The sequence below is a fragment of the Mustela erminea genome, unplaced genomic scaffold (genome assembly GCF_009829155.1).
Source record: "Mustela erminea isolate mMusErm1 unplaced genomic scaffold, mMusErm1.Pri scaffold_44_arrow_ctg1, whole genome shotgun sequence".
Taxonomy (NCBI): Eukaryota; Metazoa; Chordata; class Mammalia; order Carnivora; family Mustelidae; genus Mustela; species Mustela erminea.
The window spans coordinates 31268-57514 of NW_022476404.1; the positions used below are offsets into that span (position 1 = coordinate 31268).

The 26247-nt window shown below is 39.6% G+C and overlaps 1 protein-coding gene across 1 annotated transcript in view; it reads left to right on the forward strand.

Moving 5' to 3' along the window:
* The window catches only part of LOC116584008 (complement receptor type 1-like), a 60631-nt gene that overhangs the window by 19878 nt on the left and 14506 nt on the right, over window positions 1-26247 (forward strand). Inside the window, 6 exon segments of the mRNA XM_032332000.1 lie at window positions 1817-2218; window positions 2904-3080; window positions 3191-3293; window positions 4499-4584; window positions 6554-6782; window positions 14999-15084. Of these exon segments, the coding sequence (XP_032187891.1) occupies window positions 1817-2218; window positions 2904-3080; window positions 3191-3293; window positions 4499-4584; window positions 6554-6782; window positions 14999-15084 (1083 nt within the window).

Consider the following 26247-nt stretch of genomic DNA (forward strand, 5'->3'; position numbering starts at 1 on the left):
ACTAGCTTTCATTGTTTTTCTGAAATTCAGATCTAACTGGACATCTGTGTTCTTCTGGCAACCCTACCAGGGCAGCTACTCAGGACAGGTCATTACAGGTTCTTTGAACAAAGGGAGGCTTAACTCCTCACACAGGGGAGGAGGGGCTGCTGCTTTTAGCAAAGGAGGCTCAGCAGAATTTCCAGGTACAAGGTATTCAGCATCCTTAGAATCTACCCATGTATCTCCATCTCAAAATTTATTCTTTTTTAAAAGATTTTATTTCTTTCTTGACAGAGAGAGGGACAGCAAGAGAGGGAACACAAGGGGAGTGGGAGAGGGAGAAGCAGGCTTCCAGCCCAGCAAACAGCCCCATGCAGGGCTCCATCCCAGGACCCTGGCATTCTAACTTGAGCCAAAGGCAGACATTTAACAACTCAGCTACCCAGGCACCCCTCTCCATCTCCATTTTTAGAGTCCTCCTTTTCCTAATCAATGCTCAGACTTTAACATAAGAGAGCTGTTAAGTTGTGAAGTCAATTTACCTTGGAATCCAGCCATAGGTTTAGATGTTGGATTTGTTCTTCAGAAATCTGGGCTCTGTAGCTACACAGTGCAAGTTTCTTTTCGGGCAGATAATAGGAGCGTTCAGAGGCAGACCCTGAGCAGGAATTTAAAGCTTTTTCTTTCTGTTAAAGTCTTCAATGCACTTAGAAGTAACCAACCAACCAACTCTTTTCTTCCTGCCCTCCCTCCTCCTCTCCTGCCTCCCTTCCTTTCACCCCTCCCTATTTCTCTCATGTTCTGGCTGGGACCACCACTAACATTTTTGATATGGTTGGGGATACAGGGTGTCCTGCTCTTGTTCCCCAACTCAAAGGGAACATTTCAAATACTTCACCATTAATGTAGTATTTGCTATAGGCTTTTGTAGATCCCCATTTTCAGGGAAAGGAAATTCGCTAATATTCTTCATGGCTAAGAATTTTTTGTCATTAAGTCATGTTGAAGTTTATCAAGCACTTTGGCTACATATCTGGAAATAATCATATTGTTTCTCCATTACTCTCTTAATGGAACAAATTGTTTTCATGACTTTTTTAAATGTTAGTTTTGATATAGTGTTCCATGATTCATTATTTGCATATAACACCAATGCTCATTTCAGTACATGCCCACCTTCATACCCGTCACCAGCCGAACCCAGGCCCCTCACCTCCTTCCCGCTGAAACCCTCGGTTTGTTTCCCGGAGTCCATCGTCTCTCATGGTTCATCTGCCCCTCTGAGTCCCCTCCCCTTCAGTTTTCCCTTCCTTCTCCTAATGTCCTCCATGCTAGTCCTTATGTTCCACAAATAAGTGAAACCATGTAACAATTGTGTTTCTCTGCTGGACTGATTTCACTTAGCATAATCCCCTCCAGTTCCATCCACGTCAATGCAATATTCATCATTTCTGATGGCTGAGTAATAATCCTTTGTGTGTATGAACCACATCTTTATCCACTCATTTGTTGAAGGGCATCTTGACTCCTTCCAGAATTTGACTATTGTGGACATTGCTCCTATGAACATTCGGGTGCATGTGACCTTTCTTTTCACTACATCTGTATCTTTGGGGTAAATACCCGTTTAAAACGCATATGCTCATAGGAAATAGTATAAGCAGGAAAGGCAGAAGGCATGCTATTATGCCCACCCAAATCACAATCTTGTAGACATGTATCTCCATGTTAACAAAGATTAAAACCAATAACAAATGCAAAACTAGTTCTGCTCATTGCATTTCTGACGAGCTATTTGATCCACTATTATGTAAGTTGCCATCTCTTTTCTCAGCGATTCTTTGTGGGCCACCCCCAGCCATTGACAACGGAAATATCATTAACCTCTACGGAGAAGAGTTTCCCTATGGAAGCGTGGTGACCTATCGCTGCCATCCCGGACAGAGAGGGAAAAAGAAGCAGTTTGAGCTTGTGGGCAACCCATCGATATATTGCACCAGCAAAGACAATCACGCTGGCGTATGGAGCGGCCCTCCGCCTCAGTGCATCATACCTAATAAGTGCACACCTCCACACATTGACAACGCAGTGAGGGTGTCTGAGAACAAGACCTTATTTTCCTTACATGAAACCGTGAGGTTTATCTGCGAGCCCGGCTTTGTCATGAAAGGACCCTCCAGCGTGCAATGCCAAGCCCAAAACAAATGGGGGCCAGAGTTGCCGAGCTGCTCTCGAGGTGAGTCTGACTGAGGCTTTGAAGGGACCAACGAAAGGCATGTGTTGCAGGGGATCAGGAGGTCAGTGCTCATTCTGGGGGAAGGATGTATGCAGGGAACAATGTGCGCAGATGAAACATGAATTATGAAAGTGTGTGTGTGTGTGTGTGTGTGTGTGTGTGCACTTTTGCCTTCACTTTGAAAGTAGGAGCTTCATCAACCAAGGAAGGAGACTTTTGGGACTCTCATATAGAGGATCCTCAGAGCAAAATACAAGCTCCAATATTTCCCCGATATCCTGAAGGCTGAGGTGCACATTCTACTCAGCTGTGCAATAAGCACTTTAAATGCCTTATCTCATCTGCCCTTCACAGCTCTCCTTTATGACAGGGCTAGTAATTCCATGTAGACTGGCCAGCATTGGAGAAAGCACCCTCAGGGTCCTGGTCATGCATTTGACCTTGTGCCAGGAAGAACTCAGCTCCAGTGATCGGCCTCTAACTAGGTATGAGGCCTTTGGGCATGTCCCTTCATTGTCTGATTTTACATAACGGTTAAAGGAGGGGGCAGGAGCATCACTTGATTCCCTCTGTTAAATCTGAGCTCCCCTTTAATGATAAGCCTGGGACTCCTCGGAAGGTTTAGAATGTAGTAAAAGATGTTTATCCCTCACTGACTGGTCCTTCGCACCTGTTCTTTCCACAGTATGTCAGCTGCCTCCAGAAATTCTGCACGGAATGCACAGTGCAGAAAACCAGGCCGATTTCTCTCCGGGGCAGGAAGTGTCCTACAGCTGCGAGCCCGGCTATGATCTCCGAGGGGCAGCGTCTCTGCGCTGTACGCCCCAGGGAGACTGGAGCCCAGCAGCCCCAAGATGTACAGGTGCCTACACTGTCATCTCCTTGCAGATCAGTCTTTTCCATCCTCACATGACCATCTTACATCTGTTTTTTTTGTTGTTGTTGTTCTTGTTGTTGCTGTTGTTATGCTAGTGAAATCATGTGCAGACTTCCGGGACCAACTCCCTAATGGCCGTGTGCTCTTACCACTGAATTTCCAGCTTGGGGCAAAAGTGTCCTTTGTTTGTAATGAGGGGTGAGTATGACCTGGCAGAGAGATGGGGGACACAGGACTCGATGCTACTATGCTGACACCGGGGCCAGTGGGGGTCTACCCAAAGAGCAAGCTGCCTAATGGCAAAGAAGTACCAGAAAGGACTGATACCTGAAACAGTGATTGGGAAGTATGGTGAGAACCAGATGGAACCAAGCACCACAGGTGATTGAAAAGGAAAAACAGTAAATGCAACAAAGAGCAGAAGAGTAACAAGAAATCTTGGATATTTAGGTGAAACATTACATGTATGAATGAAAAGTAACTTGTAGGCATGAAAGGATAAATATTGCATAGTGGTTGTTTATGAAACGATTGGGATGTCAAAGAAAGCTATTTACAAGTAATATGCAGGGACTGTTCCAAGAAAAATTTAAACCAGCCAATAGTGGAATTTGGAATAGGAACAAAGCATCAACAGGAATAGGTTTCCATCTAGTTTTATGTCAGCTAATTAGTGTTAGGCTGTATCACAGGAATATGAAGACCTACACTCATGTTTGCAGTAATGTCGTGAACTCTCTATGGGAATCTTAATGACCTTGGTGTTATGTTCCAACAGCACTGCTGGGTAATAAGCAGGGACGACAGAGCAGCTGTCCTCCATCTATTCCGAGGATCCCTTGGCAGGCAGCAAATATCTGTTCCAACAAAGCCCTGGAGGCAATCCAGGCAGCCCCTGTTCTCCAAAGAACCCTCTCTTCTCACCTTTTCCATCCTTCCCCAGATAATTTGCATTAACTCATCAATACTGGGGATATGCCAAAGGTGTTGATCTGGAACATTCTGAAAGTGTGGGCCCAAAACAGCAGCCTCTGCTGTCTTTCCTCACTGTCTCTGATTTACCAACTTGAATCGGGAGTTGTCTTCCTCCTGAGCCACCAGAGAGAAGAGTGCTATGTTGTGGCCTGGAGAACAGAGTTGCTGACAGAGACAGACAGGGAACTGTCAGAGGGGCAGGATGGACAGATGACCCCCTGATGGTTGACAACCAGAGACCGCTATCACTCCTCACTGGAAACCGCAATCTTGCAAATGTTTTGATTTCAGAGCCTCTGGCAGCTGAGAAAGCCGATGAGCTGGGCTTTTTTTCACCTGACATTTATCTCAGGCACTAAACTGTACTTCAGCGGAAGGGGAGAGAGAAACGGTGCGCTCACCCCACCACTGGTGCTTTCGTTCCTCAGGTTCCACCTAAAGGGCAGTTCTGCTAGTTACTGCGTCTTGGTTGAAATGGAAAGCCTTTGGAATGACAGTGCTCCTCTGTGTGAACGTGAGTACAAGGAATGCCTGTTCAGGTCGGCACCTCCTTCCTGGTTTTCTTTGCTGGTTTGTTCCTTTAATGTGTCTTGCCTATAAAATTACCTAATATTTGTCCCTTTATTGATCTTCACTTTGGATCAACATCTTTCTTTGCTGCAAGGGCTCTTTCTGGGAGAAATAAATCTGAGCATCACATGTTTGGGGGACCATCCTGTAAGGGTGTATAAGCATAATGTGTGCTACAAATGGAGAGAAATCTTCATAGGAGGAGGGGGATTTAGAGCCTGAAGCATGTTTCCTGTAGAAACGATAGTTTTTGTATCCTTGCCTCAATCGGCATTCATTCCTAGCCTCATTCTTTTGACAAACTTTTTTGAGCATCTGGTAGGTGCCACCCAGCCTTCTGGACACTGAGAATACACCTATAAACAAAACTGACTAGCACCCTGCTTTCATGTTGTTTATACTATTGTGTAGAGGGAAAGACCAAAAAATAACAAACAGGGGTGCCTGGATAGCAAGGTCAGTTGAGAGTCAGAGTCTTGGTTTTGGTTCTGGTCTCAATTGGTCATGGGATCAAGCACCACATCAGGCTCAGAGCTGAGCTCAGTCAGCTTCATTCTCTTTCCTTCTTCCTCTGCCTTTCCTGTTTTTGCCATTTCTCTTTTCCCCTCCACCTTGAAATAACTAAATCTTTAAAAATAATGACAAGCAAACACAGAGACTACTTCAAGTAATACCAACTGTTATTATGAAAAAAATAGGGTAATGCAATAAATTAGACATTGGGAATACACCTGTAAATGAGACAGACTTGGGCCTTGATTTCCTGTTGTTTATACTTGTTTTTAAGGGAACAGAAATATAGTGTGTTAGATACAGAAACACTACTAATATATTCAGTCTGCCCATGTATTTCTTCATGAAATCAAACAGGATGTTGCTTCATCTTCTGATCATAGCTGTTGAAAAATACCTGTTTATAATAGAAGGTTTTCAAAGGAATATTTTGCTTCAAAAGTGTTTGGAAATTTTGTATTGATTTATGTAATGAAACTTGATAATTACGTCCTTCGTATCTGGAGGTCAACTGTTTGAGAATCTTAACTTTCCTGGAATATAGTTAAGAAGCATGAGGGAAAGAAAGAAAAAATACTTCCATGAACCCAGATACACTTACTAGAGTGTAAATATTCCACCTTTTGATTATTCATAATTCTTTCAAGCTGAGGTATCCTCTTCCCAAATATAGATCAAACCAGAAAGGGGAAGGCGTATCTCCAGAGAGCTACACTCAGAAGAAGAAATGTACATTTCTTCAATGAGAAAAAAAAAAAAAACCTGTAAAATCCAATAAAGATCTCAAAAGCCATTTCATTTCTGTACCTTCTGGATCTGTGCATAGGAACACTGAAATGTTTCACTCATTGTAATGGCATTACTATAACCATCTGTTTTGGTTTTGAGTATAATAGCCCCAATTCATCAGGAATATTAAATCAGTGATCAACAAATAGTAAATATATAATATATTTTGAAATATTTCTATGGTATGAATATCCTTGATGTCAAAAGAGATTTTCTCTACCTTTTACTTAAAATAGTACTTGATACAGAGTAGGTTCTCAAAAAAGTCCTGTTGAATTAATAGATAATTTTCTTATTAAATGGATGATTTTATTCTCAGTGGGGTTAAGAAGATTTTTGTCTATTTTAAAAGAAGGAGCTCTCAGTCATTCAAAAGTCTTCACTCTCCCAAGGGTCAGGATGATTAGGTCCCTTCTGGGCTTTGATTTCAGTGTCATTTCATTTAGAAGCATCTCAACAGAGACCTTATATACTTACCTTCTGGTTCTTACTCTCATTGAGAGTTAATTATTTAATGGGCAACACAGTCACAGCATCCCATTATTGTAGAATTAACTCAGATTAAAATATAAACATTTTGATGTAACTTATAGCACTTGGGTTTTTTCCAGAAATCTTTTGTCCAAATCCCCCCTCTATCCTCAATGGGCAGCACAATGGGCCTTCTCAGGGAGATGTTCCCTATGGAAAGGAAATAACTTACATGTGTGACCACCACCCAGCCAGAGGGATGACCTTCAACCTCGTTGGGGAGAGCACCCTCCGCTGCACCAGTGATGATGAAGGTAACGGGATCTGGAGCAGCCCTGCCCCTCGCTGCGAAACTTGCTGGTCCTGCAGGTTAGTACCCATGTACCTTGAATGGATTCAGAACATCTGGCCAACACCCTTGACAGTTCCATAAGATACAGTGTTTGCTTGTGGGTTCAACATTGTCATAAGTGAAAGGGTCAGAGTTACATGCATAGCTAAAACAGGGGACTCCAAGCTGTGTTTGAATAGTAAGATGTGAAGAATTCTTCTTGCTGGTGTAGTGGTGAACAGAGTGGGGTAAGAGGAGGGAGATAAGGGTGAGGGGAAGGCAGTAAGCACCATGTATAAATCAAGAAGAAATACATATTCTTTGGAGAGGACATGAGAATAACTGGCTGTGAACACTAACCAATGCCACGATAACTGATACACACTCCCCGCAGGTTCAGGGGCATGCAAAGAACCAAACTGGCAATATGGAAAGTATTTAGCTAAGGTTTTAGCTAGTCCTATGCTGAACAGGCTAAGTAACCAAAAAGACGTGTCCTTGGTAGCTTAAGACCCTGACTCAAAGTATGCCCATTTGTCAGCTGGCTTCTGAGCCCCAACTTAAATTTAATCCTTGAATTTTTACATTGTGAGAGTTAGAAGCAAGGAAAATAAGCTCAAGGAAGAGTACGAAAGAGAAAGAAGCTTTTTCTTCCTAAAGAGTGGAGGTTACCTGGTTCTTGAGTCCTGACCTGTAGGCCTTCCCAGGATGGAAGCCGGAGTACACTGGGGATATGGCATCAGATGTGGAATACCTCATGAGAGAGAAAAGCATGCCAATGAGAAAAGGCAATGCATGATAAAAGGAATTTAACCCTTCTTTGGTGTCCCTCCCCTTCCAGCTGGATGGTTATATCCCAATCCAAGAAGATTTCCTTAAATGAAATTGCCTAGGCCACCAGGCCACCAGCCATGCCTATTGAATGGACAAAAGAGAAGCTGGTCTCCTCCAAAAGGGAGATAGTTGAATATAACAGACTCTATTCAAAATATGCAGCGAGAGATCTACCCTCTCATTAAGAAAACACAAGCAGCTTAGACAAAGCTGCTCAATGGCTTGGTCTGTTTTGTTCTTGTTCTTAAATATCTGGGCTTAGCATCAGAATGAGAAGAGTAGTGAGTAGTTGCCTAGGGCTTCCATACAAATTACCACAAACTAAATGGCTTAAGACAACAGAAATGTCTTCTTTCACAGATCTGGGGACTAGAAGTCTGAAATCAAGGTGTTAGCAGGTCTGCACTCCCTTTCTCAGCTTCTGGTAGCTTCTGGCATTCCTTGGCTTATAGACACATCATTCCAATCCCTGTCTCTGTCTTCATGTGGCCTTCTCCCCTGTGTTTCTGTGTCTCAAATGTGCCTCTCCTTCTCATATAGACACCACCCATTACTGGGTTTAGGGCTCACTCTGGTAATCCAGGATGATCTCATCTTTTTTTTTTTTTTCCGTTCTTTCCTTAGAAATTTTATTCTCCCCATCACACTATTGAAAGCTCCTTATAAAACATTAAGCAAAAGCTATCCATGGAAAGAAAAGGAAATATATATATAAATATTTATGCCAAAAGCAGTAGCATTGTAAATATCAATCAATTTTTTTTAAAGATTTTATTTATTTATTTGACAGACAGAAATCACAAGTAGACAGAGAGGCAGTCAGAGAGAGAGAGAGAGGGAAGCAGGCTCCCTGCTGAGCAGAGAGCCCGATGCAGGCCTCGATCCCAGGACCCTGAGATCACGACCTGAGCCGAAGGTAGCGGCTTAACCCACTGAGCCACCCAGGCACCCAATATCAATCAATTTTAAATAGAATATATCAAGGAAGTAAACAATTTTTAAATACCTTTCAAAAACATAATTTCATTTTGAGAGTGTTACTTTAAATATAGCTGAAAAGACCCTTATTCCATGTAAGTTTCCACAGTGAGGTCCTGGATGGATGTACCTTCTGCGGTAACATCATTCAACCCACTACAACTAGTGACTGCTATTTAGAGCCAGAGAGGTTGCTTTTGGTGGACACCCTGAGAATGAGTAGGGAGGAAGAAATGGAGAGAGAAGGTAAAATATGTGTTGATATACATGAGTATATTAACACCAAGAAATGAGCATATGAATGGTTAACCCTACACACAGGCAGTCTAATGGGCCTGATACATGAAACCATGAGCTAAAATTCTTGCTTTGGTGAGACAAGAGCAGAAAGGCCAGAAAAGGTGAACAGTCTTCCTAGTAGTAAAAAATTTCCTGATGAGTAGATGCTCTTGGAAAGCCCCATGCTAAGGTAACTTGAAGGGGAAGAAAACCTGTTGCCATTATTGTAAGTCTTCTTCTCTGAGCCCATCTACCAGCTTCACTGGAAAGAATGAGGAGGTAGGCTGGAATTCGCTCTGCTCACTGTGGTTTTCCTGTGGTTTTGCTCTCCAGATTACTGTAAAGCCCCAGAAGAGTTTCCATTTGCCAAGCCTACAGTCCTGACTGATGAGTCCGAGTTTCCAATTGGGACATCTTTGAATTATGAATGTTCCCCTGGGTATTTTGAGGCTATGTTTTCTATCACCTGCTTAGAGCACTTGGTCTGGTCAAGTTCCGACGGTATCTGTAGACGTGAAGTAATACCATCCTGGGAGCTAATTCATGTATGTTAAAGCATCTGTGGGATCTAATTTAATTTGTTCAGATTTTGTAGGCAAGATATCAAAGTTTTCCCAAGGCATTTAAATGGAGGGTAGACTTTGTCAGTCAGCCTTTCTTATGGCCTGGAGTCTGTGCCTTGACTCCATGTTCATGTCACAGGAATGTCTCTCACAAAAGGAAGCCCAGGGGAAATTTCCATTCACTGGTGTTGATCTTTGATGACTAAAACCCAGAAATGAATGAAATAGGGATGCCAAAGTAAATTATGTAGGTCACAGTGAATGGTGCTTGTTTAACCCAGATGGAGGTGAAATCCCAGATTTCGAGGCCTTTGATCCAGGCTGATGCGATAAGAAAACAATTCTTTATCCATCAGTGACTTTTATTGGGAGATCCAGAGTAGTCTTTTAAAAAGCAGTGCTCTGTAGCTGCTTGATTCTGAGCTTGTATGGTGAATTTCCTCAAATGGTCAATTCTATGGAGCAATCACATGTGTATATGCTGTTCAGTATGCTACACCCCAGGGCTGAATCTTAAAAACCGAATTGAACTCTACACCTAGCCCCAAATTCTGCTTCTTTCCTGCAGGAAAATCATGTGGAGCTCCACCAGAACCCTTTAATGGCACGGTGCATATAATACAGATACCCAGTTTGGATCAACAGTTCATTATTCTTGTAATGAAGGGTGAGTTGAGAGCACTATCCCTAGGATATAAGTTCCAGAACAACAATACTATCTCTGACCTAGTCTGACAAGGCAAACTAAACTGTCACCTGCACTTCAGAAAGTTAGCAGTAAGAACTTCTGGATAGAGATGGTAGCTTGGACACTGGGATATGACCAAAGGAAATAAAAAAGAAGTAGCAACCTGTATTTGTATGTTAATGAGGGGAGGGCACCAGGGTCCTGCTAAATGTAGTAATGTGGATCCTGGTAAGATATTCACTGGATAAAAAGGACTGGCCTGCTACATGAGTAAAAAGAGAACTGCTAGCTGAACTTTGCATGCAACATTCTTAACTAAGATCTGCAAGTATATAGCTGAGTTGGAGGACCTTGAAGTTGGGGTTGGAGAGGCAGTCTCAATGGAGTAGCTCTGGGAAATGTATTAATATGCCAAGTGAGTGTGAACATTCATGGAGTTCTTGCCCTAACTCTTCACTGGCACAGGGAACCTTGCTAGAAACCATTGCCTCGACATAGAGGGAGCAACTAAGGAATGTGTACTAACCTCTTGCCACAAAAATTCAGAGAAAAAAATAGAATTTCATTGGATTATAAAAGGAAACATATATTATATGCATTAGACATATCTGGAAGCCATGAATAACTCAAAGATCAAAAAATTCAACATCCAGCATTCTACCACTTATCATAGTTAATATTTTGCTATGAATTCTTCCAGGGTTTTTATCTGATAACTCACATATAACCCAGATGTCTGTTGAGTTCAATTGCCTTTAGAAGGGAGAGCTGGTTAAATTGGACACAGGCATTAATGCCATATCTGGAAAGCATCGATTTTGCCCTTATCCTTGCCCTCCTGCCCCCAATAAGGGCTTCTAATTTCTCAGTTCATCAGTCCTTCAAATGACTGTTGCCCCAGTCAACATCAATGACACTATCAAGACAGTGAAAAGAGAGCCCACAGAAAGGCAGAGAAAATTTATAAATCATTTCCCTAACAAGGGTTTCATATGCAGATTATATAAAGAAGTCCTGCAGCTCAACAACAGAAATGCTTACAGTGTAATTGAAAAAAAAAATGGGCAAAGGATTGAAATAGACATTCCTCCAGAGAGGATAAGAAAATGTCCAGGAAACACACGAACAGATACTAAATATAATTAGTCATTAAAGAAACACACATCAAACCCACTTCACACTTTATAGGATGGCTCTAATAATAATGGGTGTTTTGTTTTTGGTTTTGGGTGGTTTTTTTGATGAAAAATAAAACTATGGGGAGGATGTAGAGAAAATGAAACCATTATGGTTGATAGTGGGATTGCTAGTGAGCATATGGACTGGTGCAGCCGCTGTGGGAAATAGTTTGGTGATTCCAAAGTTACCATGGAATTACCATGTGACCCAGCAATTCCAATCCTAGGTATGTATCCAAACAGATTGAAAACAGAGACTCAGACAGATAAAGGTTTATCAGCTGTTCTACCTATTTTGAAGTACATCCTGATAAATTACATTTTTCCTACAAAAATGACACATTTCACAGATGTTTTCGATTTCATTGGGATAGAGGACATAATATTTTTATAAAGTACTTTATAATGTATACTTTTTAAAAAAGATTTTATTTATTTATTTGACAGATAGAAATCACAAGTAGGCAGAGAGGTAGGCAGAGAAGAGAGGAGGAAGCAGGCTCCCTGCTGAGTAGAGAGCCCAATGCAGGGCTGGATCCCAGGACCCCAGGTTCATGACCTAAGCCGAAGGCAGAGGCTTTAACCCACTGAGCCACCCAGGTGCCCCTAATGTGTACTTTTTTATAAAGTTTCCTCAGTATCTATAATGATAACTGTTTTCTCATTCATGTGTATCTGTAGATTTGTTATTTTGTGAAGTTACGATTGGCCAAGTTTTGTTTGTTTTAATCAGCCACTTTAAAGAAACTGCTCTTTGATTTACTTATCATTTCTATTCTCTTTTTCGTACTTATTGGTTTATTTTACAGGTTCCTCAGACCAGCTTCCTTTATATGTTCATGTTTATAGTCTTTAAAATATCTAAAGTAAAATTTGGGGTTCACTTATATGAAATTTAAAAAAATTTTTTGAAGATTTTACTTATTTATTTATTAGAGAGAAAGAGTTTGGGGGTTGGGGACAGAGGGACAGGCAGACTCCCCACCCAGCACAGAGCTGGATGTAGGGCTCTATCCCAGGAGCCTGAAATCATGACCCGAGCCAAAGTCAGGTGTTTAAACAACTAGGCCACCCAGGCACCCCTGAACTTTTTCTTGTCAAATGACAAATGTATTAAATATTTCTCTAAGGCAGTTTTGACATCAGCATCCCAGAAATTTTCAAAGAGTAATATTTGCATCAGCATTTATAAGGAAGGCACTGAATAATGAATGTCAGGTTTATCACTACAGGTTGTGGAGGCCAGTTGGCATTTAAATTCTAACCTTAGTAACTGTCATGTGAATTGGGACCAATTTGTTAAACTCTGTTTTCTCTTTTGTAAAATGGGGGCTAGGCATAATATTTGCTTAAAAGCATCATTTTAAAAATTAAGTAACTGAATCTATGTCAAAAACTTTGAAGAGTGGAACACATGACTCGCTGATCATGTTATTCTTATCCTACACGTAATCTGCAATGGCTGTTTTACTTTTGTCTTTGACCAAGATCCCACCCAACCTTTGAATTTTTTATATTTTCTGTAGTTATTGATTGCTAGTGTTATTGTATTATAATGAGAGCATATAACTGTTTTGTTTTTTCCTATGTGCAAATGTATTCAGATACACTCTGAGGAGTGATAGGTTACAACTTTTATAAATGACTCCTTGAGAGAAAGCTTACATTCTCTGTAAAATACAAAGTTCAACACACAACTGAGTGTGAGACAAAATCGTATCTGTGAGCTACTTTTAATCATTTGCAGCCTATGGAATATCTCCTTAGATCTCCTCTACTCCAAACTAATTCTAAGTCCATGAACAAATAGGAAGGATAGAAGTAGCACAGCCCTTAAATATCCCATCCCTGACCTTATGTAATGGTCTCTCCAGTGTCTGTGTCAGCATGCTTCTGCACAGTGTGTATTTTGCTCACAGGGAAGGGAATCTCAGGACTTTTCTTGATCAGAGGTTAGCTTCAAGGCCACCTGAATTCCTAATGTCCTGGGAAGCTAAGGAGTAGGCTGGAGCAAAAGAATTTCAGAGAGATGGGAAATCAAGTCAGAAAAAATTACAACAATGGCTACTGGAGCATATTAGTATCTCATAATACATTAAAAAACATTCCCTATTTTTTACAGCCATACATAGACTGGAACCTGCCTCACATTTTTTACTCCAATTCTCTAACTTAGTCATAGTGAACACATTAAAAGCAACATCTATAGTCAAAAGTCATGACACCCATGATCCTGTGCTTTTAAGACAATGTAGAATAGGAAAAATGTAGAATAGGAGAAAGGCAGAAGAAAATACAGTTGGGCTTCTCAAATAGTTTCTTTGAAGAAATTTTGAGGATTTTGTTGGTGCATTTGAAATATTTGTTGGCACACTGGAAAAGATTTTACAACATACTCAATTAAAAAAAAAGTAACAATAAGTAAAACTCAATATAAGTGCCTCGACCCATTTACAAAAGTACTCACTATCATTGCTCTACCACACAGTTCCTGTCACCTTTATATCACTGTTTTTGGAAGACCTGGTATATAGGTTAGGATTGGATTAAGCTGTAAAAGACAGAACAAACAAAATAAAAGGCTTAAACAAGATAATAGTTTATTTCCCTCTCAGGTTAAGAAGCAGGGGAAGTCCTTCAAGAAAACAGTAATGTACAAACCCAGGGCTAATAGGGGACTCCGCGATCCACATAAACCTGGGATCCTTCCACTTGAGACTCTGTGTCATCACATGGTCCAGCTCTCGCCAGCTAAGAGAAACAATGGATGAAAGGAACACCCATTACTTTAAAGACACTTTCCAGAAGTTTCTCCCAACCCTCTAGGTGCATCCCTGTAGCTAAAACTTAGTCACATGGCTATACACAACCATAGGGAACCTTTAATGAAGATGCCCAAAAGCCCAGTTAAAAATACAGGGCTCCATCGCTAATGAGAAAGAAGAAAGTAGATAATAGAGATACCAGGAGACTCTGCTACAAATGGTTACTGCCCTGATCACGTCTTTGATAATCAAGAAGCAAAGTTCTTAGCTGTTCCAGTAACTACTCACTATTATATGACATTGCATTATACCCCTTATCTTTTACTTCATCAAGTTTAACCCTACTCTACACGAAATGTGTGAATACCTTAGCTGAATATCCTTTGTGACATTTCTTACAGTAACAGTATAGATACCTACTAAATAAAAAATAAGTGATGAAATGTTCCAATCTTGGTGACCTACACTGAATGATTTTATGGCACAATAGGTAAGTATTCCCATCTATTACATTTGAGTTATCTTAGCAAAACCATCATCCTATCCTTCATTCAACAGATATTTTTCAAGTACGACGTGGCTAGAAGTCTCTAGGTGAGGTTCTAGAGAATATAAATATTTCAATAAGATATCTTCCCTTAATCAAGGAGCTTGTCATTTCCTGGATGGATGTGCACATGGATAGAATAGCTCTTGAGGTTCCCTAAAGACAAGTACAAAATGTCCCTTGATGAAGAAGGGCATTACTGCATTCTGTAATGAGGGACTAGCAAGAAACATGGATGAAAGCCGTGAGAATTAAACCTGTCCTTAGAAATGACCAATTTTCAGATGGAAATGAGGTTTCTTCCTTGATATCTCCTATTTTAATCTGCCTGTAATTTGTAGCATCTATCCACAATTCTTTTCTCATAGTGACTTAAGTAGAAAATAAGTGTAGAGTATAATTTTTCCATTCTTTGCTTCTAGGTATCGAATCATTGGCTCCCCTTCCTTGGGTTGTCTCCTGTCGGGCAGTACTGTCACTTGGGATAAGGAAGCACCTGTGTGTGAGGGTGAGTTGACGTGGCCTTCTTCCCATAATTCCCTCTGTTCCATCCAAATCTCCCCATGTTACAAAAAGGAAATCTGGTCCATCTTGCAGAGAGTAGTCTCTCAGATATTCGAAAACTGGAGTCCTGGGCTGCATAGACCTCCAGCTGTTTGTTTATTTTAGGAGGTTATTTATCTGGAACTGTGGATCTGAACTTGGGTAAAATTGCCCTCCTTTCCTACTTTGATAGTAAAATGTTCTCCAGGGTAAAGATTTTCCTCGTGACTAAATTTAAAAGACCGTGAAGAAAATGAAATTTGTCTCTGCCCCCTCTTCATAGCACATTATAAGCCCAAGAAGTGATTTACTCCCTTCCGTATTATTTTCACTCTGAACAATGAAACAAGATAACATAAATCTTAGTGATTGCCCCAAGTCTCTGGTCATTTTGCACTTCATCCTTTCTTTAAATTCTTCAGGTTCATGTCCTGGTTGTAGTTGTTTTTGATTAGTCGGCCCTGCACCTTTTCAGTGGGATGTGATAAGGTGAACTTCCAAAACTCTGAGCAGCACGGATGATTGACGGATTGCAAATTGGTAAAATATTCGAGCTGGAAGAAATCAGGATCACACACAGAACTGAGGACAGTGTAAGTGGGCACAAACTTCTGGAAGGGCTTATGAGCAATAGGTACAAAAGCCTTAATGTAAATGCCCTTTCACCTAGTAATTCTATATCTGAGAATTTATCCCAAGAAAATAATCATGGAATTTCCCCGTGATTTTGGTCCACAGGCACTCAATGCAACAATATTTAGGATAGTGGAAAATGTTAAGAATCTAAATATTCAGCATGATTGGAAAACAGTTAATAGAAAAAATAAGTATGATAAGTTTTGAAGAAAGGCAGAAAAGTATACCATGAGCATTAGAGATTGAGCTGCCTCACCCAAGTGGAAACAGATAGTATATTTATGTATCTACATGCTCAAATATTAACAGGCACTAAAAATGATACTGTAGAAAATATATCCATAGCTGCAACCATATGCACACAAACACATCTGAAACAATATATATAAAGTTGCTAAAAATAGTTCTTTTTGGACCATCATCATTTTCTTCTCTTTGCTTGTCCATATTTTATAAATTTCCTCTAAGAAATGTGTCCATTATATTGATATATTATATATATATGTGTGTATATATATATACATATATATATATGTATATATATAGTATTGATAAAAGAAGATACCATTGGCTTTTAAAGATTCAAAAAAAATGGACAAGGGGTTATATATAAAATGCCTTCTTTACCCACCAAAAATTTAAAATTCTCTGAAAAAATCCCAGTTAGGAAAAATCTATCAATTTACTATATCAGTCTTCTAGGGGGACATCTTTCATGAAAAATGTTTCCACATCTATATTTATAGGTCAATACACATTGAACTGAGTCAGTATTGGTTATCCATGTATGTGCATGTGAACATGTATGTAGGTAATTATATGAGTATTTAAAAACTTTTATGTAATGATAGAACATAGTAATCATTTACCATTTACCTCTGAATCTGTGAATATTTCATTTCTCATGCCTTATCTTTTACATTTCTTTTCTCCCTTTTCTTTTTTTGAAATATATTTGACATAGAGCATTGTTACAATCATACATTGTAATATGATGCCATTGTAGTGATCATTAATAGTTTTACCACTTTAACATAATCATCCTTTCTCTTTAGTAGTTAGAATAATTAAGTCCCGTCTCTTAGCACATTTGATGTTCCTCATCCAACCATTGTCTGTGTGCACTGTGCTGTGTATTATCCTTCTAAGGATTTCTTTACTACTCATTGGAAGTTTGTACTATTCAATAACATCTGCCCTGTCCCCCCACACCCTAACCCCTGGTATCACCATTTTATTCTGTTTTTACAAGTTTCTCTTTTTTTATATTCCACGTGTTAGTGATACTGTATAGTACTTTCTTTCTCTCTCTGACTGATGTCACTTAGCATAATGTGGAAAATTCTCTCCATGTTGTAGCAAACGGCAGGATGTCCTCCTTTCTCATGGCTGAGTAATACTCCATGGTATGTGGGCACCACATCTCCTTTATCCATTCATCTACCGTTGGACACAGTTGTTTCCAAATCTCGGCTATTGTAAATAATGCTGCAATGAGATGGGGTACACACATGTTTTGGGGGCTTTGTTTATTCATTTGAGAGACAGGGGGAGTGTGAGCGAGAGCATGAGCAGGGGAAGGCACAGAGAGAGAGGGAGAAGTGGACTCCGCACTGAGTAGGGGGCCTGATGCTGGGCTTGATACCAGGATGCCAGGATCATGACCTGAGCCAAAGGCAGAGGCTTAACCCACTGAGACACCCAGGCACCCCATATATTTTTGAGTTAGTGTTTTAATTTTCTTTGGGATTAATACCCAGAAGTGGAATCATATCGGTAACAGGATCATATCGAGTACTATTTTTAATTTTTTTAGGGCCCTCAATACTGTTTTCCATTGTAGCCGCAGCACCTGTGTGCAGGAGTACTCTTCTTCCACATCCTCAGCAGCACTTGATAACACTTGTCTTCTTGCTGATGGCCATTCCATTGGACATGAAGTAATACCTCATTGTGGTGTAGATTTACGTTTCCCTGATGACTGGTGATGCTGAGCATCTCTTCATGTACCTGTTGGCCATTTTTATGTCTTCTTAGGAAAAAAGTGTATTTTTTTTGTTGAAGTATAATTAACATACAGTGTTACATCAGTTTAAGGTGTACAAAAGAATGACTCAACAATTCTATACCTTAGTGCTCAGCAAGATATGTGTATTTTTATCCTTTTTAAATCAGATTATTTGGGTTTTGTTATTGAGTTGTATGAGTCCTTTGTACATTTTGGAGATTAACTCCTTATCTGATATATCACTTGCAAAATGTTCTCCCATCCTACAGGTTGCCTCTTCATTTTGTTGTCTCTTTTGCTGTGCAAAAGTTTTCAGGTTTCTTGTAGTCCCATTTGTTGATTTTGCTTTTGTTGCTTGTGCTTTTAGTGTCATATCCAAAAAGTCATTGCTAAGACCAATGTCAAGGATGCTTCTCTTCACTTTCTTCTGAGAGTCTTATGGTATCAGGTCTTATATTTAAGCCTTTGATCCATTTTGAGTGAATTTTTGTGAGTGGTGCTCTTAGCTTTCTTGTCAAGTATTAATTGGCTGTATAGTCAGGAAGTTCATTCTGGACCCTCTATTCTGTTTTGTTGGCCTAGGTATCTGATTTTGTGCCAGTACTATACTGTTTTTATTACTGTAGCCTTGTAGTGTAGTTTGAAATCAGAATGTATGATACCTCCAGGGGTGCCTGGGTGGCTCAGTGGGTTAAGCCGCTGCCTTCGGCTCAGGTCATGATCTCGGGGTCCTGGGATCGAGTCCCATGTCGGGCTCTCTGCTCAGCGGGGAGCCTGCTTCTCTCTCTCTCTGCCTGCCTCTCTGTCTACTTGTGATCTCTCTGTCAAATAAATAAATCTTTAAAAAAAAAAAGAATGTATGATACCTCCAGCTTTGTTCTTTTTCATCGAAATTGCTTTGGCTAATCTAGGTCTTTGGGAATTGATTTGTGTTTACATGGTGGTTCCAGACAAATTTTCTGATTGTTTTTTCTATTTCTGGGAAGAATGCCATTGGTATTTTGATGTGGATTTATACATGGGCTAGGGTGGTATAGACATTTTTACAGTATTTATTTTTCTAATCCATGAAAACAGGTTGTCTTTCCATTTGTGTCTTGATTTCTTTCAGCCAGGTCTTGTAGTTCTCATTGTACATATTTCTCACTTCCTTGGTTAAGTTTATTCCTAAGTATTTTATTCTTTTTGATGTTATTGTTAATGGGAAAGTTTTCTTGATTTCTTTTCCAGATGTTTCATTCTTAGTGTATAGAAATGCAATTGATTACTGTATCTTGATTTCATATCCTATAACTTTACTGAAGTCACTGATTAGTTCCAAGTGTTTTTGTTTGAGTCTTTTGGATTTTTCACTCTACAGAATCATAACCTTTGCAAATAGTGACCATTTTACTTGTTCCTTCTCAATTTGTATGCCTTTTATTTTGTTGTCTTGCCTAATTGCTCTAGCCAAGATGTCCAGTACCACATTGAATAAGAGTGGACACCCTCGTCCTTTTCCTGATCTTAGAGGAAAAAACTTTCCATTTTTCTCTCTTGAATATAATGTTAGGCATGGATTTGTCACATATGACCTTTATTACATTATGGTATGTTCCTTCTATACCCAATCTGCCAAAGGCTTTTATCATGAAGAATGTTGTATTTTGTCAAATGCTCTTTTCTGCATCTATTGAGATGATCCTATGATTTAAAATGTTTCATTTTATCAATGGGATGTGTTGTCTTTATTGATTTGTGTATGTTGAAACATCCTTGCATCCCAAGGATGAATCCCCCTTGGTCATAGTGTATAAACCTCTGAATGTGTTCTTGAATTGGGCTTCCTAATATTTTGTTGAGAACTTTGCCTCTATATCATCAGGGATATTTTTCTATAGTTGACTTTTCTTCTGGCGTCCCAATCAGGCATTGGTGTCTGGACAATCTAATGCTTGTCTCATAGAATACATTTAGACACATTCTCATCTCTACAGTTGTTTGGAAAGGTTTGAGAGAGGTTGGTATTAATTTTTCAATAAAGCTATCAGCCCTAGAATTTTCAATGTTGGGAGGTTTTTGATTACTGTGTCTATCTCTTTGCTAGTTACTGGTCCCTTCAGATTTTTTTTTAAGATTTTAATTATGCATTTGAGAGAGAGAGAGCACAAGCAGGGAGAGCAGCAGGCAGAGGGAGAGGGAGAAGCAGGCTCCCCACTGAGCAAGAAGCCCACCAAGGGGCCTCAATCCCAGGACCCTGGGATCATGACCTGAGCTAAAGACAGATGCTTAACCAACTGAGCCCCCCAGGCATCCCTAGATTTTCTATGTCTTTCTGAAATGGTCTTGGTAGGTTTTATGTTCCTAGAAACTTATCCATTTCTTCTAGATTATCTAATTTGTTGACCTATAATTGCTAATAGTAGTGTCTTATGGTCCTATATATTTTTGTTGTAATGTCTCCTTTTTCATTTCTAATTTTATTTTAGTCTTCTCTCTCCCTTTTAGTTAGTCTGCCTAAAAGTCTGTCGGTTTTGTTTATCTTTACATAAAACCAGCTTTTAGTTTTGTTGATATTGTCTATTAGTTTTCTGTTCTCTATTTCATTTATTTCCACTCTGATCTTTATTGTTTACTTCCTTCTGATAACTTTGCCCTTAATCCGTTCTTCTTTCTCTGGTTCCTTGAAGTGTAAAGTTAGGTTGTTTGGGATCTTTCCAATTTCTTAATATATGCATTTATCACTATAAACTTTCCTCTCAGACCTGCCTTTGTGGCATCCCATGAGATTTGATATGTTATTATTTCCATTTTTATTTATCTTGTGATCACTTTTCTATATCCTTTTTAATTTCTTCTTTGATCCATTCGTTGTTCAGAAGTAGTTGTTTGGTTTCCACATAGTTTTTAGTTTCCACATAGATTTTCCAGTTTCCACTTGTTGTAGATTTCTAGAAAAAAAAAATGTCTATTGAGGTCAGAAAAGAAATAGTTATCTTAAATTCAGTCATCTTAAATTTGCTGAGATTTGTTTCATGCCCTATCATGTGATCTTGGAAAATGTTTTGTGTGCACTCAGGAAGAATGTGTATTCTGCTGCTGATGGATAGAATGTTCTATATCTATCTGTCAAGTCCATTTATTTGAGAGTATGGTTCAAGTCCAATGTTCCCTTGTTAATTTTCTCTCTGATCTATCCATTGCTCATATAGAGGAACTGAAGTGCTCTACTAGTATTGTACAGTTGTCTATTTCTCCCTTAGATCTCTGCATATTTCCCTAATAGATTTAGTGATCCAATGTTGGGTATGTATATAATTATATATTATATCTTCTACATAGATTGACCATTTTATCATTTTATAATGACCTTCTTTATCTCTTGTTATCATTTTTGGCATGAAGTCTATTTTGTGTTATGTAAAGTATGAGTATGCCCACGTTCTTTTGATTTCTATTTGCGTAGAATATCCTTCTCCATCCCTTCATTTTGAGCCTATGTGTGTCTTCAGAGCTGAAATTAGTTTCCTGGGGCAGCATATAGTTGGGTCTTCTTTCTTATCCATTCAGCTACTCTGCGCCTTGTACCTGGTGAAGTCATCCATTTGTATTTTGAGTCACTATTGCTACATAAGGACTTACTACTGCCTTCGTATCATCTGCCTTCTGCTTGTCTTGTTCCTCCTGTTCCTCCTTTGTTTCTTTTCCCCTCTATTTCTGCCTATCTTGCAAAATCGTGGTTTTCTATGGTGATTTGATCATCCTCATTTTTTATGTTTCATGACCCTAGATTTTTGCTTTGGGTTTACTTTGTGGCTTATACAAAACGTCTCATAGAGAAAATAGTCCTTTTTATGTTGATAACACCTTATCTTTTTTGTTGTTGTTGGTATAACAAAGTATTGATTTATTTAATCCTTTTAAATCTGCAGTGAAAGTCAATCATTCAGTTACTTATGTCCTGATCAACCCAGATCATTGGTAAAATTAAGAAATGCATACAGACTTTTGATATGAAAAAGGCAATGTAGACTCCATTGGGGATCTGTTGTTTTTTCCTGCCCAGCATCCACTATTCTTTTAATGGCACCTGAGTTTCCTGTGGTAAACTGCCTGCTCTCCTATTATGGATCCACGAGGTACACATCTAACAATCAAGAGTAGTCCTTTTTTGTCATGCTTCACAAATGTGTAATCCCAGGCAGACTAATGACAGTGAGGTCCTGAACTTAGATGGAACTAGTATGCAAGAAGCTCTCACTCCAAGGGGATTAGAAAGCTGGTAGAACATCACTCTGGAGCTTCTGGTGGCCATCATTTTGCCTGAGAATGAAGCTAACCGAACCCCTCAAAAACTGGGTTTGGAGAAAAGCTAAAAATTACAACTGGGCACTATAACTTAAAAGCTCACAACACCACGGTCTTACCATTGTCAGATTATGATGTTATAATTCCATTTCTAAAAATAAAAACACATTCATCCTAGAGTCTCCAAAATCTTTCTAGGAAGGAGCAAAATGAAAGAGGATCTTTAGTAGTCTGACCAAAAAAATGTCCATTATTCTCATAATAAGAATTGAGTGGAGGGGCACCTGGGTGGCTCAGTGGTTTAAAGCCTCTGCCTTTGGCTCAGGTCATGGTCTCAGGGTCCTGGGATCGAGCCCCGCATTGGGCTCTCTGCTCAGCGGGGAGCCTGCTTCCCCCCCTCTCTCTGCCTGCCTCTCTACTTGTGATCTCTCTCTCTGTGTCAAATAAATAAAATCTTAAAAAAAGAGAACTGAATGGAATGATTTAAAGAAAAATTAACATTATTGTTTACATAATATATTCAGAATCATGTGGTTCCTAGTGATTGGAATCTCGTCATGCTTGGAGAGGAACAGAAGATGGTAGCTGAGAAACACATGCTCTCATAAAAGACACCTAAACAGTTTTCTTAGGATGATGAATATTAAGGATTTGAACATAAAACTTTTTCTCAGAGGAAACAAACTTAGTTTCTAAAGAGCATTCACTTCTGACATCTCCATTTTTGATTTCAGTGGCTGCAGACTATGTACATCTGTGCCACACTTAGGACAAGAAAAATACCTGTGAAAGAAGAAACTACTCTTCACACAGTAGAACAGAAGATATGCTCACTTATGGTGTGAGGCATGGGCGGGAGGCACTCTCCACAAATAGAACATTGCCCACTGCCACTGGTGGCTAATGTATTGTCATTGTTAGGCGCACCAGTAAGAGGAATAAACCCTGAGGATCACTTAGCTTTCAACTTCTGGATATTAATAAATGGTAAGAGAGAAAAACCCGAAACTCAGCAAAACCACACCAGAGAATTTCCCTGGTCATATACTCACAGCCTAACTTTGCGTTTTGATTCAGGGCTTGGGACATACAGAATGAATGCCGAACGTTCTGTCAAAGTTGCAAACTTGCCCCTCTGAAGGAAAATCAGGATATTAATCAGCCCACGTAATTTCAAAAGTCCAACCATAATATTCACACACTGCCTCACTTTCCCAAATGACACTGGTTTCAAAACAGGTGGTACCAGTGCTCCTCTAGCCATGGCTTGGGCTTCCAGGAAACCTCGCTTGTGTACTGAATATGCAAAATGGACTGTCCCACAGTTGCATTTTTAGAGTAAATGGTGAATCACCACAAGAAAATCCACAAGAACCTTTTCAACTTTGGCTCAAAGTGGGCGAAGGGACCTGGCTTACATCTATAAAAGCAGAGTAAACTGGGGCCAAACCAGCTGCTCCAGAGCCTCGTTAAGTTTAAGTGCATCCTGCCGACTTATTCTTAGCACTCTGTTTGTCCTCTCCATGTTTTCTCTGCAAGTCATGTCTTCTCTGAAGGTCTCTTAGGAGTCTGCAGAACACCCATTCCATGTCACCTTTTCTGAAACGTTCTCTGAGAAGTGTGGCTTCTCCTAGCTGAACCTGGATTACCCAGGCTTCCAGACCTCCCAGGCTTCAGAGCTGATAACACCTTATCTTCCTTCACCTATTAAGCTTTTTATATTTCTGTTATTAGTTTACCTCTTTTCATGTTGTATATTCATTAAGAAATTATAGTAGACACAGTTCTAATGAATGTTCTTTTCTGTAAGTTTTTCTATTATAATTAGGTGGCTAACATGCCATTCCAATAGAGTTATGGTTTTCTGTTTTATTTTTCACCTTTGTTAGAGTACTGCTTACTTTCACTTGCTGTTCTGTCACTAGTTGATGTCTTTTCATTTCAGCTGAAAACATTCTTTTAACATTACTTGTAAGGCAGGTCTGGTGGTGGTGACCCTCCCTCAGTTTTTTTCTGGGAAGGCCTTTATTTCTCCTTCATATCTGAAGGCTAATTTTGCTAGAAAACATACACTGGCTGACTTTTTGTTTCGCCACTTTGAATATATCATCCCTCACTCCTGTTCTAAAGAGTTTCTGCTGAGAAATACACTGGTAACCTAATGGGGCTTCCTTTGTAGTGTACTTTTTTTCTTTTACCCTTGGTTGCTTCAAAGATTCTTTCTTGATCATTGATTTTTGGCAGCTTCATTACATGATATTCTGGGGAGGGCCTTTTTGCAATGAGATAATAGGATATTCTATTAGTTTCTTGGATTTGTATGTTTAATTCCTTACCCATGGTAGGGAAGTTCTCAGCTACTATTTCTCTAAAGATAATTCTTGCTCTCTTCTCTTCTGGTAGACCAATTAGTTTTATATTTGTTTTTCTCATATATAATACCTCTCATAGGGTTTCATCACTTTTTAAAAATCTTAGTCCTCTCTCTTCTGAGTTATCTCTAAATTTCTATCCTCCAGGTCACTAATCTGTTCTAAATCTGATCTGTCCTATTTCCAATACTTTCTAATCTAATCTTCATCTGATTCATTGAATTTGTCATCTCCAGAATTTCTATCTGGTTTGTTGGTTTGTTTGTTTATTTGTTTCAGAGAAATAGAAAATTTTAATGTGCATAAATGAAAGGGTGGTTTAGTTCTATCTAGTTCTTTTTAAAAATTTCAATCTCTTTGATAAAGAACTCTTTCTTTTTTTCAAAGTTTTATTTAAATTCTATTTAGTTAATATACAGTGCAATATTGGTTTCAGGAGTAGAATCCAGTGATTTATCATTTATATACAAACCCAGTGCTCATCATAACAAGTGCTCTCCTTCATACCCATCACCCATGTGTCCCATCCCCACCCACCTCCCTCCATCAATCCTGTTTGTTCTCTATCCTTAAAGAGTGTCTGTCTTATGGGTTCGGCTGGTTAAGTGTCTGCCTTTGGCTCAGGTCACATTCCCAGGGTCCTGGGATTGAGGCCTGCATCAGGTTTCCTGCTCAGCAGGGAGGCTGTCTCTCCCTCTCCCTCTCCCCCACCTCATGCTCTTTCTCACTCTCTCTCTCAAATAAATAAAATCTTTTTTTTAAGTGTTTCTTATGGTTTGTCTCCTTCCACCTTCGTTGTTGTTTGTTTCCCACACCATATGTTCATGTTTTGTTTCTTAAATTCCACAGATGAAGGAAATCATATGGTATTTGTCTTTCTCTGATTGACTTATTCCATTTAGTATAATACACTCTAGCTCCATCCACATGGTTCCAAATGGAAACATCTCATTCTTTTTGATGGCTGTATAATATTCACACACACACACACACACACACACACACACACACACACCACATCTTGGTAAATAACTCTTTCTGCTCATTAATTTTATTCCTGAGTTCACTGAATTGCCTTTCAGAGTTTTCTTGTAGCTCACGACGGAATCTCTTCCTAACAGCTGTTTAGAATTCTTAATCATTTAGATTGCAACATTCCATGCCTTTGCGATTAATCACTGGAGAATGACCCTTTTCTCTTTGCCATACCACGTTCCTGTGATTTTTCATAGCGTTTGACAAAATGTCTCTCTACCATCCCATTTAAAGTGGTACATACCTTTGTTTACTGCAGTTCAAGTACTTGCAATTAGAAGCCCCTTCTTTGATTTCCAGAAGGTGGTGCGACAGCTCAAGTTTTTGGTTTCTCTTTACCTACCAGAGGTGGTTCCAGGCTTCACTGGGGAGCATTGGTTTTAAAAAGCTGGTGTAGGGGGGCGCCTGGGTGGCTCAGTGGATTAAGCCTCTGCCTTCAGCTCAGGTCATGATCTCAGGGTCCTGGGATTCCCACATGGGTCTCTCTGCTCAGCGAGGAGCCGGCTTCCCCTCTCTCTCTCTGCCTGCCTCTGCCTACTTGTGATCTCTGCCTGTCAAATAAATAAATAATAAATAAAATCTTAAAAAAAAAAAAAAGTTGGCGTAGGTACCCCAACCAGGTGGTGGGTATTATAGAGGGCACGGATTGCATGGAGCACTGGGTGTGGTGAAAAAATAATGAATACTGTTATGCTGAAAATGAAAAAAAATTAATTAAAATAAATAAATAAATGGGGGCGGGGAGCTGGTATAGGGACTCCAGGGTGGCTCAGTTTTTTAAGCGGCTGCT